We start from the raw sequence: 20,786 nt of genomic DNA, 5'->3' as shown, positions 1-20,786 counted from the left end.
GGGGGGATATAGATGATGGCGTACTTACCTAGTTGTGCTTGCGGGGTTTGATCTTCGGCTCTTTGGTCCTGCCTTTCAACTGTCAATCAACTGCTGTACAGATTCCTGAGCCTACTGGGCTCTGTCATATCTTCATTTGAAACTGTGTATTGAGCCAGCCTCCACCACGTCACTGCCTAATGCATTCCATCTGTTAATTACTCTGACAATGAAAAAGTTCTTTCTAATGTCCCTGTGGCTCATTTGGGGACTCAGTTTCCACCCCTGTGTCCCCTTGTTCGAGTACTCCCCCGTGTTAAACAATTTATCTTTTATCTACCCTGTCGATTCCTCTTTGAATTTTGTAGGTAGTGATGTCTCCCCGAGCTCTCCTATCTTCCAGCGACGTTAGGTGCATTTCATGCAGTCTTTCCTCGTAACTCATGCTTCTTAGTTCTGGGACTAGCCAAGTGGCATACCTCTGAACTTTTTCCAGCTCAGAGGTATGTGTGTGTGTGTGTGTGTGTGTGTGTGTGTACTCACCTAATTGTACTCACCTAATTGTGCTTGCGGGGGTTGAGCTTTGGCTCTTTGGTCCCGCCTCTCAACTGTCAATCAACTGGTGTACAGATTCCTGAGCCTACTGGGCTCTATCATACCTACATTTGAAACTGTGTATGGAGTCAGCCTCCACCACATCACTTCCTAGTGCATTCCATTTATTAACTACTCTGACACTGAAAAAATTCTTTCTAACGTCTCTGTGGCTCATCTGGGTACTAAGTTTCCACCTGTGTCCCCGTGTTCGTGTCCCACCCGTGCTGAAGAGTTTGTCTTTGTCCACCCTGTCAATTCCCCTGAGAATTTTGTAGGTGGTTATCATGTCTCCCCTTACTCTTCTGTTTTCCAGGGATGTGAGGTTCAGCTCCTTTAGCCTTTCCTCGTAGCTCAATCCTCTCAGTTCCGGGACGAGCCTGGTGGCATACCGCTGAATCTTCTCTAACTTTGTCTTGTGTTTAACTAGGTATGGACTCCAGGCTGGAGCTGCATACTCCAGGATTGGTCTTACATAAGTGGTATACAGGGTTCTGAAAGATTCCTTACACAAGTTTCTGAAGGCAGTTCTTATGTTGGCCAGTCTAGCATATGCCGCTGATGATATTCTTTTGATGTGGGCCTCTGGGGACAGGTTCGGTGTGATATCAACCCCCAGATCCTTCTCTCTATTTGATTCTTGCAGGATTTCCCCTCCCAGATGATACCTTGTGTTCAGCCTCCTGCTCCCTTCGCCTAATTTCATCACCTTACACTTTCCAGAGTTGAACTTCAGCAGCCATTTTCTAGACCATTCCTCCAGTTTATCCAGGTCATCCTGTAGTCTCTGTCTATCTTCATCCGTCTTGATTCTTCTCATAATTTTTGCATCATCAGCAAACATCGAGAGGAATGAGTCTATACCCTCTGGAAGATCGTTCACATATATTAGAAACAGGATGGGTCCAAGTACTGAGCCCTGTGGGACTCCGCTGGTGACATCTCGCCACTCTGATGTCTTCCCCCTCACCGTTACTCGCTGTTTCCTGTTGCTTAAGTACTCCCTTATCCACTGGAGCACCTTCCCTTTTACTCCTGCCTGTTGCTCCAACTTTTTTAACAGCCTTTTATGGGGTACTGTGTCAAAGGCTTTTTGGCAATCCAGGAAAATGCAGTCGGCCCACCCTTCTCTTTCCTGCCTAATTTTCGTTGCCTGGTCGTGGCCTGCCTGGTTTGTGTGTGTGTGTGTGTGTGTGTGTGTGTGTGTTTGTGTGTGTGTGTGTGTGTGTGTGTTTGTAAATATAAGATGAAGACCCCGCTGATCATAACTTCCACGAAGCCTATAAAGAGACATGAAATTATACAGCATTTAAGAGAATGAGTTTTCAGTGTACGAGCCTCTGGGATAAAGTTGTATAGAGGCGCGTCCATTCCTAAGGTGAGGGGGCTGATGACCGGTGGGGGCCCCCCCTCCACTAAGGGGGGCCCCTCTACTAAGAGGCTCCTCCGGCGAGGTCTCGATAACTATCACATTCATCTCTCTCTATCAGACAAAGGGGGGGATTTGTCTAAGCACGACAGATTACTACTGTTTTGTCTAGAGATGGACGCTGAGCACCGCTGCTCTCCTCTTCTGGCCCTCCTGATGGCTCCCTTCTCAAACTCATCAGAAATTTGAGGGATGAAAAGACCATCGTGGTATTCAGTTGACGTTGTTCATAAAGCCTCTCAAAGTGCATTTTTTGGACTGCTTGTTTTCACGACATGCAGCTTCCTACACATAACATGGTTAACTACACATATATATACGTCTGAGGAAGGAAAAACAAAAAGGGAATCTGGATTATAATAATTGTAATACGCTTCTACATCCTAAATTCAAAATTCAAATGTTTATTTAGGTAAAGTACATACATACAAGGGGGTGATACAGATATTGATGAATTTATAGATAGAGCTAGTACATACAATGCCTAAAGGCACTATTACGCAAAGCGTTTCGGGCAGAAACGCCCGAAAACGCCCGATCCTCATTAGCATCGCTGCGAGCCAGCAGCAGTAGCCCGAGGCGTGTATTGTGGCATTTGATCAACTTATGACAGACTTATATCGTCAACCATCTCGCAGCATAAACATTAAAGGAAGATATATGATTTTTTTTCCTAATACCATCAGTAAACATCTGATAGCGTAGTTACACCTACCGGGGGTTCCTAAAAACCTACAAAGATAACGAATTATATAGGATAAATACGGTACGCGTTTTGTGTTCTTGAGATGATTTTGTGTTGGTGTGGGGGGGGGGGGGGGGAAAGGCTCGGTCTTAAACCCACCCGGCGGCCGTCCACTATCATTACCCACACAAACACACTCCTCCTGCTCCTCCTGCCAACCAGCAATTAGCCACGACTCCATCTCCTCCGCCTCGCTTGGGGATATCATCAGCTCATATACGGTGCCGGGGTTCGAAGCCCGGGTGATTTGGTAGTTTTTAATGATCGGGTCAAAGCCCTGTATTACGTATCTGGCTCCTCGTATAGCATGTCATTTCTTCCCCCTATTCATTACAAAAAAACATGTCATTTCGAGCGTAATTTCGGGCCAGGGGGGGGGGAGGGGAGGGGGGTAGCCTGACGTAGGTGGGGGTGAGGGGGGGAGGGGTGGTACCTGTAAGTGCGGCCACTATTTATTACGGACATCGGAACGACAAAGTGTCCCCCTACGGCCCGTTGGCAGCGTGGGTGAGTGAAAACTGGAATACAACATGGGGAAAGGGGGACATGTCCCCAAGCTGCCGAAATGTGAGTAATCGTTGTAGTGGTAGTAGTGGTCGTTGTAGTGGTAGTAGTCGTTGTGGTGGTAGTAGTGGTCGTTGTAGTGGTAGTAGTGGTCGTTGTAGTGGTAGTAGTAGTCGTTGTAGTGGTAGTAGTAGTCGTTGTAGTGGTAGTAGTAGTCGTTGTAGTGGTAGTAGTGGTCGTTGTAGTGGTAGTAGTAGTCGTTGTGGTGGTAGTAGTGGTCGTTGTAGTGGTAGTAGTCGTTGTGGTGGTAGTAGTGGTCGTTGTAGTGGTAGTAGTGGTCGTTGTAGTGGTAGTAGTAGTCGTTGTGGTGGTAGTAGTGGTCGTTGTAGTGGTAGTAGTCGTTGTGGTGGTAGTAGTGGTCGTTGTAGTGGTAGTAGTGGTCGTTGTAGTGGTAGTAGTAGTCGTTGTGGTGGTAGTAGTGGTCGTTGTAGTGGTAGTACTAGTCGTTGTAGTGGTAGTAGTAGTCGTTGTAGTGGTAGTAGTGGTCGTTGTAGTGGTAGTAGTAGTCGTTGTGGTGGTAGTAGTGGTCGTTGTAGTGGTAGTAGTAGTCGTTGTGGTGGTAGTAGTGGTCGTTGTAGTGGTAGTAGTGGTCGTTGTAGTGGTAGTAGTAGTCGTTGTGGTGGTAGTAGTGGTCGTTGTAGTGGTAGTAGTAGTCGTTGTAGTGGTAGTAGTCGTTGTGGTGGTAGTAGTGGTCGTTGTGGTGGTAGTAGTAGTCATTTTAGTGGTAGTAATAGTAGTAATTGTGGTTAGTAGAACATAGTACTAGTAGTATTCAAGTCAGTTCTTCTATAATAATTGCTTCTTTATTAGTATACTTCGGTTCTTCAATATTATTTGTTTTCACAGTTGTTCATATTTTGCTAATTTCTCGGTACAGTTGTTCTCCCGTTAAGTAACTTCCCGGTACAGTTGTTCTCCCGTTAAGTAACTTCCCGGTACAGTTGTTCTCCCGTTAAGTAACTTCCCGGTACAGTTGTTCTCCCGTTAAGTAACTTCCCGGTACAGTTGTTCTCCCGTTAAGTAACTTCCCGGTACAGTTGTTCTCCCGTTAAGTAACTTCCCGGTACAGTTGTTCTCCCGTTAAGTAACTTCCCGGTACAGTTGTTCTCCCGTTAAGTAACTTCCCGGTACAGTTGTTCTCCGTTAAGTAACTTCCCGGTACAGTTGTTCTCCCGTTAAGTAACTTCCCGGTACAGTTGTTCTCCCGTTAAGTAACTTCCCGGTACAGTTGTTCTCCCGTTAAGTAACTTCCCGGTACTGTTGTTCTCCCGTTAAGTAACTTCCCGGTACAGTTGTTCTCCCGTTAAGTAACTTCCCGGTACAGTTGTTCTCCCGTTAAGTAACTTCCCGGTACAGTTGTTCTCCCGTTAAGTAACTTCCCGGTACAGTTGTTCTCCCGTTAAGTAACTTCCCGGTACAGTTGTTCTCCCGTTAAGTAACTTCCCGGTACAGTTGTTCTCCCGTTAAGTAACTTCCCGGTACAGTTGTTCTCCCGTTAAGTAACTTCCCGGTACAGTTGTTCTCCCGTTAAGTAACTTCCCGGTACAGTTGTTCTCCGTTAAGTAACTTCCCGGTACAGTTGTTCTCCCGTTAAGTAACTTCCCGGTACAGTTGTTCTCCCGTTAAGTAACTTCCCGGTACAGTTGTTCTCCCGTTAAGTAACTTCCCGGTACTGTTGTTCTCCCGTTAAGTAACTTCCCGGTACAGTTGTTCTCCCGTTAAGTAACTTCCCGGTACAGTTGTTCTCCCGTTAAGTAACTTCCCGGTACAGTTGTTCTCCCGTTAAGTAACTTCCCGGTACGGTTGTTCTCCCGTTAAGTAACTTCCCGGTACAGTTGTTCTCCCGTTAAGTAACTTCCCGGTACAGTTGTTCTCCCGTTAAGTAACTTCCCGGTACTGTTGTTCTCCCGTTAAGTAACTTTCCGGTACAGTTGTTCTCCTGTTAAGTAACTTCCCGGTACAGTTGTTCTCCCGTTAAGTAACTTCCCGGTACAGTTGTTCTCCCGTTAAGTAACTTCCGGGTACAGTTGTTCTCCCGTTAAATAACTTTCCGGTACAGTTGTTCTCCGTTAAGTAACTTCCCGGTACAGTTGTTCTCCCGTTAAGTAACTTCCCGGTACAGTTGTTCTCCCGTTAAGTAACTTCCCGGTACAGTTGTTCTCCCGTTAAGTAACTTCCCGGTACAGTTGTTCTCCCGTTAAGTAACTTCCCGGTACAGTTGTTCTCCCGTTAAGTAACTTCCCGGTACTGTTGTTCTCCCGTTAAGTAACTTCCCGGTACTGTTGTTCTCCCGTTAAGTAACTTTCCGGTACAGTTGTTCTCCCGTTAAGTAACTTCCCGGTACTGTTGTTCTCCGCTAAGTAACTTCCCGGTACAGTTGTTCTCCCGTTAAGTAACTTCCCGGTACTGTTGTTCTCCGCTAAGTAACTTCCCGGTACAGTTGTTCTTCATGAACAATCTTTGATCGTATAACAGCTCGCCTACATTTCGCAATTTACGGAATATACCAACTTGCCTGAATTCGCAAAACGAAATTGCAACATTTTCAGACGGGTGTTTTTCTCTAACACCTGCATTTCTAACACCTGCATTTCTAACACCTGCATTTCTAACACCTGCATTTCTAACACCTGCATTTCTAACACCTGCATTTCTAACACCTGCATTTCTAACACCTGCATTTCTAACGCCTGCATCGATAAGCCAGGCGGAATAGGTGGATTCGCCCGTTTCTGGCAAGGGAAAAACAATTGTTTCTTTTCCACGTAGCAGCAAATAGGGAGAATAGGGTGTGTGTGTGTGTGTGTGTGTGTGTGTGTGTGTGTGTGTGTGTGTGTGTGTGTGTGTGTGTGTGTGTGTGTGTGTACGACAAGACGTTTCGTGGCTTCATTTCCAGTGACACATCACTAAGGAATTCATTTCCAGTGACAGACATTACTAAGGAATTCAACAAACTTTGGGGGGAAAACAATTGAAACAAGTTGGGAGATTTATTGAAGAAACTGTTAACAATTTTGTTGTCCTTTCAGAATCACTAAAAAAATAAAATAAAAAAAATAGGGTCGTTATTCTGGAATGCGACAGACTGAAGAAAATACGAAGGCTGGTACATGTAATTTCTAGCAGTTTGCGGCTACAAATTGGAAGCGGATTAAATCATATCACAGTGAATCACAGTTCTTTAACTGTGGTGATTTGAACACGTAGAGCTGATTTTCCAAGTCTGAGTGCTGGTTATCACTCCAAAGAAACCAACGAAGGTGCATCCTAGGACGCTTATATCAATAAAAAGCCAACATTGAGTCGAAAATTACACAAAAAACTACTTTTCAATCATTGTTTAACCTGTGGAAGGTATACACGATCGCCATGTGTCTCCAAATAATCTATAATCTCCAGTATATCTCCAACAAGCTATAATCTCCAGCATGTCTCCAACAAGTTATAATCTCCTGAATGTCTCCAAAAACCTATAACTTCCAATAAGTCTCCCAAAACTATAACCTCCAATTTAACCTGCGCATTTTCCCATTAAAAATGGCATACAATTCATTACCGTCAATAAAACCTGGAACCCCAGGTATAGACGCCCTGGCACCCACTTGGAGGTAATCCCGTCATCAGCAAAATAGGCATGAAAGGCAGCAAATGGCCACCTCGCAGCTGCTAAATTTGGTCCAAGTAACGAGGCCCGCGTATAACTCCTCGCAAATACCCACCAATTGAACAAACAGGGACCACATATAAATACCTGGCTATGTTTTTGTGGCAATAAAACAAATATCGGCCACTGCTCTCTCTCCCCCCCCCCCCCCTACCAACCAACCCCCAACCATCCCCCCCCCCCCTGCGTTCTTGAGCTAAGAGCTATACTTCATCTCTGGTGTAATTACTGTGGTTGGCAGGACTAACGTGCACTTTGCCTTGTCGATGGCTAATTCGAGCCACTTGGAAGTACTAATCTGGTGGCGTAGAGAGCAGAGTTACTGGCGGGCAGCGCCGGGCCCTAACCGCTCTAAACAAAACTCAGACCTGGGGGGTGGGGGGGGAGGGGGAGGGGGAAATATTACATGATGGTGAATCAGCTGATCATCGACATTAGCCTTAATCTCTGGGTAAAATACACTGGATATTACCGTTCTTTGGCTGAGTTATGAATCTCGAATTAACAGTTTAACCTCCGTTAATGGGGCCCGTGTCTTCCCTTCTCGAAATGTTTGCGGGTTGTAAAAGCTGGGATGGATTGGGGATGATTAATAGGACGGAGGCTGCCTATCACAGTTGCCGGGGCGAGTTATGGAGCCTCTTTTACACATATGCTGTTGATAATTTGACCCCGGATGTCCATCCTTAAGCTTTGCCAGTTGCTGAAATCTTGAGCAAATTATGGATTATGGGAATAATAGGCGAGTGTAAGCCAGGGTTACTATTTATAACTGTCAATATTGGTGCGAAGATGCCGGGGATTACGACCGCCCAAGGAAGTTATGGAACGGCAAAGGAGAGGGAGCAGCGCCTGCCATGCCTCTTCCAGACCCAGGGACACCCCTCCTACCGTGGCAAGGGAGAGGCAGCTGCACCTACCGTGCCTCTCACAGGCTAGCCTCCCATCGTGGAGCAGGCGAGGGAGAGCTGCACCTACCATGCCTCTCTAATAAGGCCACTGTGGAGCTACCCCCTTCCCCGTCCACACCATAGAGAGGGGGAAAATGAGCATCGCCTGTCCTGCCCACTGAAGCTCTTCAACTCCGTCCTACCCATCATTAAGTAGCATTTGATGTATTTTGGCCTTGAAGCCAAAACCAGCTTCACCCAGCCTGACACAAGGCGCTTCGGCTGCCCTCCTCCAGATGACTAGATCATACACAAAGAGGCCGATAAGGTGTCCCGGGGCGGCCTTACACCATCCGGAGAACAATTGTTAAATTGTAACACAGGGCTCTCTAAACTAAGGTCGGTCATCAGCTGTGTGTAATCTGAGGTCGCTGCAGCGTATCGCCAAGAGCTGATAATGTGGTCCTCTCTACCCTCTTTTGGACTTGGTTGATGTACATTACAGTTTAAATCGCGTCATGCCAGACTTGTTTTTTTCTGGAAACTAAAGATAGCGGGAAGATGAAATGATATGTCGGTGATAGGGGGATGAAGGAGGAGCTGGGGGGGAGAAGAGAGAGAGAGAGAGAGAGAAAAGAGAATGGGATTAGGAGGAGAGGTAGGAGGGCCAGGAAGATGAGAGAGAGTGGAGGACGAAGCAAAAGTGCAAGAAATAAGATGTTGAAGAACTTTCTAAGAAACAGGACAAGAGAGTCAATTGTCGTGCTTCAAGTCATCTCAGTTAATATCCTTCACGAAATATTTACAACTTTGATGATAGCCATGCTGAGAACGCTATCAATTATTATCATTTATTATTATTATTATTATTATTATTATTATTATTATTATTATTATTATTATTATTATTATTATTATTGTTGTTGTTGTTGTTTACTATAACATTTTATTTGGGTATTAGTGGCTGGAATACAGTATTTTACCCTCTTAATATTTTCTGTTTTGTCGCGTTTGATTTTTGGATGATATATTGAATGCCATTTTGTTCGTGTTGTTTACTTTTGTCAACCAGCACTATTGCACGATGACCAAACCCCATACCCCAGAAGATGAAGAGACGACGACGTTTCGGTCCGTCCTGGGGACCAGATTCACGAAGCAGTTACGCAAGCACTTACGAATCTGTCCATCTTTTCTCAATCTTTGGCGGGCTTTGTTTGCAATTATTAAACAGTTAATGAGCTCCGAAGCACCAGGAGGCTGTTTATAACAACAACAACAGTTGATCGGGAAGTTTTCATGCTTGTAAACTGTTTAATAAATGTAACCAAAGCCGTCAAAGATTGAGGAAAGATGTACACGTTCGTAAGTACCTGCTTCATGACTCTGGCCCCTGGACCGTTATCAAGTCCCATACGACCTGTTAATGGTCCAGGAAGGACCGAAACGTCGTCGTTTCTCAATCTTCTGGAGTGTGTGATTTGGTCATCATATCTTCAGACCAGTTATTGTAAATCATCGTCTGCACTATTGCAGTTGACATGGTCGAGCGTGACGCTGTAGTACACATGGTCGAGCGTGACGCTGTAGTACACATGGTCGAGCGTGACGGAGTAGTACACATGGTCGAGCGTGACGGGGTAGTACACATGGTCGAGCGTAACGGGGTAGTACACATGGTCGTTCATGGCGGCAGGTAAGAAGGCTAAGCTCGAGATACGACTCATGTATACAAGGCTGAGGGTGCCACTGGCACACACACACACACACATGACTAATGATGCCACCAGTACACACACACACACACATGACTGGTGTCACCAGTGTATGCATGTCTTTGTGTATATTGAAGAAAGTGTTGCTTGTAGATATTGCAACTTGTATCTCCTTCATAGTATGAATACAATGCTTTCAAGAATGCAACATTTACTAGCAAAGTCCAGTGTGTTGTGTAATAATGTGTTTTACACAGTAAGGACCTACTCGATCGCACTATACGGCATTTAGAGCTTGAGAACCAGGCACTCTATAACACACTCTGCGCGCTATAAAGTGTGACGGAAGGATGACCTAGAGCCGTCATCTCAGCCACATTTTGCCTCGCAGCATCTCATCTTCCCTATCCGGGATGCTTGTGGAGAAATAAGCCAGGTATAAATAAGAGCTTGAGTGGCAGTAAATACGAGGATTGAGAGGGGAATTTATCGTGGCCACTGCGGCAGTAATTCAACCCTTGTTACCCAGACGGTGATGCCACGGTCCGAGGGAGTAATACCACAGTTAGGGGCCCAATGATTATAACTATGACGGCCACTTATTGTATATTCTCCCCACTCTTTAAGTCATAGCTATGTCAAATTTGGGCCGGGCGCGTATCCATCATTCCCGTCAGATTAGCCTCTATCGCCAGCATCATCGAATCATTATTTTATCTTGGAGGCATTGTAGGTTGGTTGGTGGCGAGAGTGGGCGGTGTCTGCCGTCCTGAGCTGAGCACGGGAACTGTTTCTGTCCTCAGGGTCCGTGGATAGGCATGGAGGATGGGTCCTAGCATCAATACCAGGGCGTGAAGAGGGTATGTATGCTGTGGCACGGAGAAAAATAGGATTGGAGACACAGGGCGTCAAATAAAGCCGCTTTAAATTCTTACAAAGTGTAGGTAGTATGGGAGAAAAGATGGTGGATGCAGTAGAAGGTTGGATCATGATGGCCAGTGACTTACCCAGTCATTGCAGGCGAGGAGTCACAATAACGTGGCTGAAGTATGTTGACCAGACCACACACTAGAAAGTGAAGGAACGACGACGTTTCGGTCCGTCCTGGACCATTCTCAATCGACTTGAGAACTGCTCAATCGACTTGAAACTGCTGGGTGAACCAGGTCTACAACTTGAGGTCTGCAAAGTGGCCAGAAAACACGTCTAATTATGAACCAGAGCCACAGCTTCAGACAATTAGGAACACAACCACTAATATGCACATTACAACTTCCTGAGAAAAGGCGGAAAGGATGGAGAGTGGGAGAGGGAGGAAGAATAGAAGATGGCGGGGATAACTACGAGAAAGGGAAGGTATAAGAAGAAGGGGGATGAAAAGGAGAGGGTGGGATAGGAAGGAAGACTAGGACTGAGGTGGTGTGGAGATGGAGAGGGATGGGAGGAGGTGGAATGATGAGGAAGGTGATGGAGGGTTGTAGGGATGACATAGAGGGGGTTGGTAGGGAAGGGTTGTGGAGGGGGAAGGATAGAGGGAGCTGCACCAGAAGGAAGGAGTGTCCTCCGGCCCTCAACACTATCCGGCCACTCGTTTTGAGTAGCCGGCCGTGGTGATTGCTGCAGCTGTCCGGTGTAATTATGCTTGAGGAATAGCGGCCGGAGGCGGTGTGGGAGTGGGAGTGGGAGTGGGAGTAGGAGTGGGAGTGGGAGTGGGGAGGGTGTCATGGTTGGGTGTGGGTGGGGGTGTGGAGGGTCGTGTAGGGAGGGAAAGCCACCCCACCCATACGAAAGACCACCTGCCCATACGATAGACCACCCTACTCATACGATAGACCACCTTACCCATACGATAGATCACCTTGCCCATACGATAGACCACCCTACTCATACGATAGACCACCTGCCCATACGATAGACCACCTTACCCATACGATAGACCGCTCCCTCCTCGTTAGTAAGACATAACGTTACGTTGCATATCACTAGGCTAGTACATGATCCTTTATATCAGTTCCTTGTCCTATCCCTGCCTCTTGTCCTCCTATCCTTGTTGCTTGCGTTCCTATCCCAGCTCCTCCATATCCATGGCAGGGCTGGAATTTATCGTAAATGCGTCTAAACAAATGAGTGTAAACGCTACGTTATTAAAACGAGAATGAAAAGCACTAACGAGTGCTCGGGTTATAAGGTAACGAGGTGAATCAGTGAAAAAATGGCTCTGTAGAATTAGGTGGAAGATGTACCTAATAATGTGATTTCTTTTTATGCGTTATTGTTCATTTGTTCACACTGTTAAGTTTTTTCCTTGTGTTCTGCCATTTTTTTGTCTCTATGTTAATGTTGATGTGTTCTGTTTTTGTTTTGAATACACAAATACAAGATTCTCTATTCTGCTGTATTTTCCTGTACTATGGTTTGTGATTTGAGTAATTGTGTTGTGTACCGGTACCATTATGTGTGTGTTCTATGATGTGTAGTGTTGTATTATGGTTTGTCTTGCTGTGAATGTAATTGAGGGTTTTTTCCTTCCCTTGGATGGATAGTTTTTCTATGTTAGTTTAACATTGTCCTGCTCTATGTAGTTTTGATTCGTGCACATGTTTTGGATATTTCATTTATATATATATATATATATATATATATATATATATATATATATATATATATATATATATATATATTTATATGGTGTTTATTTTAAATGAAGCAAACTAAAACTAATGTTCATGTGATAATATTGAAGCTATTTTCTCTGGCTTATACAACAATGAATCCAGTTAGTGACTGAGTTAGTATGACTCAGACCGAATTTGAGGTCACATTTCTTGACACCGAATTAAAGAAAAATAGAAAAAGACAACGACAAAGGAATTATATACCGTGAATCGCAGAGTGCACTCCTTGCGTTGAACGAAACATTGCAGCAACAGCCAAAAAATAGTCAGTGATAATCAAATGTTAGAACTGCATGGGAAAATACATTCTATGTTAAATTCCTCTGAATGCCATAGCATTTGAAAGCATGATACTGTTAACATTCTTGCAAAGACAGCCCGTAGCAGACTAAGAGTAGAAATTAATATAGGCGTTTCATTTGAATTCATATATAAAAAGCTGAAAAGATTGAAACCGACGAAAACCTTGCTGACCCAACAAATTCACACAGACTCACAAAGACCCAAAAACTGTAGCGTTATACATTTTGATGACTACCACGAGGAGACATTTATACTGTATATGGAACTAATAGAACAAGAACTCGGCAATGTTGTAAGCGTTGTATAACTTTCTGGGACCACGTCTGAGGTAGAAAATGCATTAAAAACGTGTTCTACGGTGAAGAGCAGACGACCACCGGCGCCCCTCGGTCAAACCAACATCCGTCCCGCCCAAAGATTGAACCAGAAAACTTAACAAGTCTATCAACTTCCATATAATTAGCTCGGTGGCAAGAAATTCACAAAGTCGTCTTCTGACGACCCATGAAAGACAAGCCAGGTGCCCGACCCGAGTCGAGGCTTTGTTTTGGTTTGTGTGTACTTATCTAATGTACTGTCGTGAGATGAAGAACCCATTAACCTGACCTAGAACGAGGAAGCCAAGTTTCTCACAGTCTGACTAATAAGAGATATTATAACCCCCTCACAGATTTATAAGAGAGATTAACCCCCTCACAGACTCATAAGAGATATTATTACCCCCTCGCAGATTTATAGGAGAGATTAACCCCCTCACAGACTCATAAGAGATATTATTACCCCCTCACAGATTTATAAGAGAGATTAACCCCCTCACAGACTCATAAGAGATATTATAACCCCCTCACAGATTTATAAGAGAGATTAACCCCCTCACAGACTCATAAGAGATATTATAACCCCCTCACAGATTTATAAGAGAGATTAACCCCCTCACAGACTCATAAGAGATATTATAACCCCCTCACAGATTTATAAGAGAGATTAACCCCCTCACAGACTCATAAGAGATATTACAACCCCCTCACAGATTTATAAGAGAGATTAACCCCCTCACAGACTCATAAGAGATATTATAACCCCCTCACAGATTTATAAGAGAGATTAACCCCCTCACAGACTCATAAGAGATATTTCAACCCCCTCACAGATTTATAAGAGAGATTAACCCCCTCACAGACTCATAAGAGATATTATAACCCCTCACAGATGATCTCTTTACCCCCAAAAATGCCTTAATTGAATATTATTTACAATATATTTTTCATCTTTATATATATTGATGCGAGATGTTTGGCATCCACTGTACAGGTGAACGAGAAATGGCTTAATCTCGTGATGGACAGGCGATCAAAGCGTCTGAATTACCTTTTGGTGTTTATAAATGGTCGAGTATTTGTCTGGAGCGTTGCCTGGCACACTGAGCAGCGTGGTGCACAGGCCAGTCTGGTGCACAGGCCAATATGGTGCATATGCCATTATGGTGCACAGGCCAATATGGTTCACAGGCCAGTATGGTGCACAGGCCAGTATGGTACACAGGCCAGTATGATACACAGGCCAATAGGGTGCACAGGCCAGTATGGTACACAGGCCAGTATGATACACAGGCCAATAGGGTGCACAGGCCAGTAGTGTCCACGTGGCCATGCCCCTCGACCCGTGTGCACGTGTGCACTGTCGATGGGATTAAAGGTTATGTAGTAGGACGCAAGTCCGGTAACCACAGCTAGATGCACAAGCGCGCGCGCGCGCGGTTCGTAGTTAACGGAACCTGGTTCAGTTCCTGAGGCCGAGACAGAAACAAATGAGCAGGTTCTTTTCCTTGATGCGCCCCTGTTCACCTAGCAGTAAATAGGTACCTGGTAGTTAGGCTGTTGCGAGCTGCAGCCTGTTGGTGGTGTTAGTGAGAGAGAGAGAGAGAGAGAGAGAGAGAGAGAGAGAGAGAGAGAGAGAGAGAGAGAGACAGAGAGACAGAGAGAGAGAGAGAGAGAGAGAGAGAGAGAGAGAGAGCTTACCATGAGCTATGAGAAGGGAAAGCTCTCAGCCTGCTTACAGGAGACTGAAGTCGTCTGTTCCTGCCCTGAACTGTGTGTAAAAAAAAAAAAAAATAAAGTAAAAAAAAAAATAAGAGAAGAAGAGAGATGTAGTAAATTGTCTCTTAGTTATAGTCCCCATTATAAGGGCTTGGGTTTCAGCTACAACATTTATCACTTAGACAGCCGACGATAGAGAGAGAGTCCAACAGCTAACAGGTCAATGCTGCAGGCCCAAATATTAAATAGACACCCATACCTACACTAAACACCCACCCTTTGTCATTCCAGGAAGTTAGTTGAGAGTTTGCATCGATTTTCCTGAACTAGGAGACGTCCTCCACACATCTGACTTCTATACAAACGACACACAAAACTAGATTAAGTGGAAGCCTCTTGAATTTGGATGATACGTGGATGATAGGGGCATGGAAAGAGACTAAAGAGAGACTAAAGTCTCTCTTAAGTCCACCATTCTCTCTTAAGTCCTCTTAAGTCTCTAAAGTGTTAGAGACTTAACAAGCAGAGCACCTCTCTAAGAGATCAGTACTATGACCCGTTGTGATTCTGATTTGTGAGGTATAAATATGTACATCTATAAGGCAGTAAGACCCCTCCTTCAAATTAGCTTTCATCGGGAAGGCAACAGTGATGTCTCGGAGCACCTAAGGAACGTAGAGTGTTCCAAGAGGACCTCAAATAATCAGCGATGCAGACTCAGGTAAGATGCTTGACATGTATACAAGCAAATGCAAGGTGATCAGATTTTTATATTGAGATGAATAGAGTACAGAGGTGTGCCACAAGACTTGTTACTGAACTTGAGGACCGGAGTAAGACATAAGGGGCTGGACCTCATCACCCTGGACAAGGGAATGGAGAGAAGAGACAGTATCATACCTCTATAAGATTATTTACATATATGGTATTTACATATACGGTATAAGACATAGCTCTGTAAGAGGTATGTCTTATATTTATATGTACATATATTTATATGGTGGACGAAAATGAATATATATCATTAACAGGGCAGGGGTGTAAACTGGGAACTCAGACCCCCCCCAGCCCGCCGTGTCAGACCCCAACCAACCATGTCAGACCCCATCCCACCATGTCAGACCCCAACCAACCATGTCAGACCCCATCCCACCATGTCAGACCCCAGCCCACCATGTCAGACCCCAACCAACCATGTCAGACCCCCAACCCGCCGTCTCAGACCCCACAACCCACCGTGTCAGACCCCACAACCCACCGTGTCAGACCCCCAGCTCGTGGCGTTAGTTTGTGGGAATTTAACACAAAACATGTTGTTGAGAGGAGAGCCTTGACCACATTATCTCTCGGCCCTAAATTATACAATTATTCTGCCGATAAATCTTCTCGAGTGAGGGAAATCCCGCGTCGTTTACACGAGAGCAGCCAGATGCGGCGCCCATCCGTCACGACGCGTACACGGAGGCTGCCGGCTCCTCTGAAGGGCAAGAGGAAGTTAGGTAAGAGAAGGGCAGAACAGGGAAGGAGGGAGGGGAAAATGCTGGGAAAGGGAGGAGCGGGGCAGAGAAAGGCGGAAGCTAGGAGTGCAGGAATGAAGAGGAAGGGAGAACAGAGGAAAATGGATGAGGGAAGGGCAAAGCAGGGCAAACGGAGAGGGGAAAATTGGGTAAGGGGAAAAGTAAAGGTAAAGGCGGTGAAGGGAAGGTAGAGTAGGGAGATTTAGCGGGTGCAGTAAGAAGGCAAGTGGTGTGTGATGTATGGCAAAGGAAGAAGCCAGTTGACCAAAGGGTAAGCCTATAGCAGCATGGTGGAGGGTATAGCAGCATGGTGGAGGGTATAGCAGCATGGTGGAGGGTATAGCAGCATGGTGGAGGGTATAGCAGCATGGTGGAGGGTATAGCAGCATGGTGAAGGGTATAGCAGCATGGTGGAGAGAATAGCAGTATAATGAAGGGTATAGCAGCATGGTGGAGGGGTATAGCAGCACGGTGGAGGGGTATAGCAGCATGGTGGAGAGAATAGCAGTATAATGAAGGGTATAGCAGCATGATGGAGGGGTATAGCAGCACGATGGAGGGGTATAGCAGCATGGTGGAGAGAATAGCAGCACGGTGGACGGTATAGCAGCATGGTGGAGAGAATAGCAGCATGGTGGAGGGGTATAGGAACATGAAGGAGTGTATAGCAGCATGGTGCAAAGTATAGCAGCATGGTGCAAGGTATAGCAGCATGGTGGAGGGGTATAACAGCATGGTGGAGAGTATAGCAGTATAATGAAGGGTATAGCAGCATGATGGAGGGGTATAGCAGCACGGTGGAGAAGATAGCAGCATGGTGGAGGGTATAGCAGCATTATGGAGGGGTATAGCAGCACGGTGGAGAGGAGAGCAGCATGGTGGAGAGTATAGCAGCATGGTGGAGGGTATAGCAGCATGGTGGAGAGTATAGCAGCATGGGGTTAGAGGGACAGGTGCACGGAAGTAGAGAGAGAGAGAGCCTCTATCACCTCCCCCCTCCCTCAACCCCCCCACTCCAACGTGAGATAATAACTCATAATCACCTCATAAGCTTCGGTGTCCGCATCACCTTCTCGGCTCTCAACGCGGCGAGGTCTTCATTCCAGCGGTGCGGGTGCTGTCCGTAGTTCCCTCTCCCCCGTCGGCGTCCATGATGCCCCGTCTGCCCGCGTGTCGTGGACAGATGGGCCTCCATCCGTCATCTCTACACCCCCCCGGCTAGCATGGCGGTACATACTCGAAGCCTCCATCAGCCTCAGCCACGGCACAATGGGTCGACTCGTCAGTGGTTTCCAGGTTTCAGGTGCCATCTTGTTCCAGAGGTTGAGTTCGGCGTCTGGCGTCTCAGGGTTCGGTTTTCGTGAGCTTGAATTTGGATTTCGTGGGGTTCGATTCAGTGTTTGAGGGCTTGGGTTCGATGTTGAGTCAGGGTTGGGAGGCCTGGTCGACGACCGGACCGCGGGGACGCTAAGCCCCGGAAGCACCTCAAGGTAAGGTAAGGGTTCGGGTTTAATTAGCTGAGGGGGGGTGTTCGGTGTTCGAAAGCAAGGATTGGGTGGTGTTGCGTGGTATTCCGAGTCTCGCTATAGTAGGGATAAAGCGGGTACTCAGGGCTGGGAAGCAGTTGATACTTGGAATTGTGATGTCTTATGTGTGAGTTATGCTGCTCATAAGAACGTCAATCATAACGATACAAACCCATATAACGCGAAACATCTGGTGCAACTTCATAATAATGTCTGATTACGTCATTATTTTATTAAAGTTCACGGATTATTGTTGCAGAGAATAAAATTTAGTTGCATTCTTACTGCATAATTGACGCACATTATTCACTCGGATGTTTTATGATATATTTATTTTTTAAAGATTACTTTTTAAGTATTGTTTAAAGCACTTTAAATACATCTTAGCTAAGAGTTGCTAGAGGCAAGAGTGACATTCACCATTGGTATAGATTTTATTTAGTTCAAGGCACAATTTAGTACATGAATTCAACTAAGATTATCAAATAGATTACTGATAATATATTAAATACAATATAAATACATAGCTCGGAGTCGCAGTTTCTGTCAAAACTGCAAAATAAATCAAAGTTGGCCCCCCAAAAATTTATTTTTTAATAAAAAAATAGTGAAAATTGGAGTCAGGACTAATTAGTTTATTAAGTACCCAATAACTATCCTGTGGGAGGTGGCCGACTGGTTAGTCACAAAATGCGTCAAGGTTCTTGGACCCCATGATGATCTTGAAGCAATTTACGTATGAATTAGCAATCATGCATCTCACAGTCCTAGAGACTCCGTGTGAGAGAGAAATAGGGGTTATTGATGGAGGAAAAAGAACAGATGAAACGGGTCTCAATGCCAACCAAGGTAAACACCAGCTTGTGGTGGGTCAGCGAGAGGAGGGTATATAGCGAGCTTGTAGCGAGATCATCTGACTTGTAGATGACTCAGATGAAGATGTTAGTTGGACGTTGGGCAACCTTGTGTCTGCGTCTTCTTTACCTTTTCTCCCCCTCACCTACCCTCCCCTACCCTTACCTTCCCTTCCCTTCCCTTCCCCGCTGTTTCTTTCTGTTCCCTTCTATCCAATCCTCTACGCTTCTCTCCTCTTCTATCTTTCCTGGGACAGTAATGTTATGAGTTCACTGTAAACCACAACAGCATGTACATGTATGACCTAAATTCAGTGATCAAACTTGAAGGTCACAGTTCAGTCCTTTGTAAAGCTCAGGATTTAATTACACTCTGCACTATACACTGATGGGTATACATCTTTCGGTGTGTACACTTTATTTCGTTGATGTATTAAATAAACTGTATAAGTTTTTGTGATGACTAAAGTCATGATTACTTGGGAACTAACCTAAACGATATCATTATATTGGCAAGATGACAGCATCCCTTTCACCATACTTGACAATGCATCAATAATACGGCTCTATCAAAGATCACATCATTTCTGCACACAACGAGACCATCGTCAGATATTGCTCGAATAGCAGCGCTGAAATAATCTACAATAGGAGATTAGATATAGCGGAAGCACTACATGTTAAACACACTTCCATCTATCAACATCCAGCTTAAAATTACATACAATCTACAATACCGAGACAGAACAGTCAATTTATCATATTTGGTGCGTCAATTCAACTACCCAGTCGAAGATTACCTAGTTCAGTCGACGGGATGACACTTCACATCACTTTATGTGATGTTTCAGTTCATGTGAGAATCACCTGCAGTATTTAGTAATCTCTACCTCTGAAGATGCTGGAAAGTACTTCAGCAAATTGTGTCCTTCAACCACTTTTAGGAGGGGCAGTATAATTGTAAAATTTTCTTTGAAAGTTGAAATTCAACTCTTCACAGTGAAGAACTTGACAAATCTGGTGAAGATTCGTGATATAACCTTCGGTTTATATTCAATAAACATGTCTACTAAAGTGACGGCTTCCGATCTACTGCATATCAATAAAATAGAATGTGTGTGTAATAGATGGCCAGATACTTGGGGTTAGGTTACTATACCACACATCTGATGTTTTATGATATATTAAAAACATCAGAAGATGTTTCTTAATGAAGAAACACGACATGATAATGGTCCTGGACGGACCGAAACGTCGTCGTCTCTTCATTTTCAGTTGTGTTGGTCAGCACATCTTCAGCCACGCTATTGTGGCTCATCGACTGAACTTGAGGCTTGTCTTACTAAACTCTTCCAGGGTGACAAGTAGGGTAGGGAAGGTGATGAAGGGTAGGGCAGGTGGTGAGAGGTAGAGAAGGTTATGAAGAAGGGGACAAATTGGTAAAGGAGGGTAGAGATAGTGGTGAAGGGGTAAGGAAGAGTTACAGTGACGAAGATTGTGTAAAGTTAAAATGATTACAGTGAGGAAACCAAATCCCCAATTACGGTTCATAGACTTTATCTGAGAAAATGAAAACTCTGCGATGACTGAAACCATTTCAAGAAACGGCTGGTGTCTGACGATAAGGTAGCAGAGAATCAGACTCCTTCTATACAACGGCCAAAACAAATCATCCAGAGTGTATGAACTGGTTCACAAGAGGCTAGAACTTTACTCAAGACATGCCTCTTAATGTTTGGAAGGAAATCGTCTATCGTCTTGGTGTTCTGAGTGCTACTGATGGAGCTCACATGGAAGTTTACTGAACTCTGGTTCACTGAGGTATGATCTGGTCTGTGGTAATCTACTTTAAAAAAAAATGTCTTGAGTTAAGCTGTTAATTACCGCAAACGGTTGTAAGATAGCTCCTTTAATAATAAAATTAAGGCTGTATAACAGGGTTGAATCACCTATATACACCGTGTATATTGATGAAAACCCGTTTAGCAACAACTATTACTCATCGGTGCAACGCTTGCATACCGTGAACGATGCAATCGTTGACTGATAGGGAAGATCACGCAGATATTACTGTACATGGAACATATATATACACAATTTCTTCTGCCCTACAGTGATGAGGTTAGCATGGAACACATATATAAACACAAACATCTATACGCCATGTAAAAAACTCAAAAGAGGAGAATGTGTAGAAATGAGGCAAGTCTTACGAGACGGTGTTGGCGTGCCGGGAGACTGTAGGTGGTGAAGGATATATACAAAACATGTTCCTGTGGGGGAAACAAAGGAGAA

The 20,786-nt window shown here is 44.8% G+C and overlaps 1 protein-coding gene across 1 annotated transcript in view; it reads right to left on the bottom strand.

Moving 5' to 3' along the window:
• Window positions 1–6,007, bottom strand: part of LOC138369590 (uncharacterized) — a 30,395-nt gene extending 24,388 nt beyond the window's left edge. The window contains exon 1 of the mRNA XM_069333011.1: window positions 5,810–6,007. Coding sequence (XP_069189112.1) covers window positions 5,810–6,007 — 198 coding nt within the window. The remainder of the gene's footprint in view (window positions 1–5,809) is intronic.
• Between the last annotated feature and the right edge of the window lie 14,779 nt (window positions 6,008–20,786).

This window comes from Procambarus clarkii, chromosome 29 (assembly GCF_040958095.1).
Source record: "Procambarus clarkii isolate CNS0578487 chromosome 29, FALCON_Pclarkii_2.0, whole genome shotgun sequence".
In the NCBI taxonomy this organism is placed as follows: domain Eukaryota; kingdom Metazoa; phylum Arthropoda; class Malacostraca; order Decapoda; family Cambaridae; genus Procambarus; species Procambarus clarkii.
This window is presented reverse-complemented; position numbering and strand designations above follow the sequence as displayed.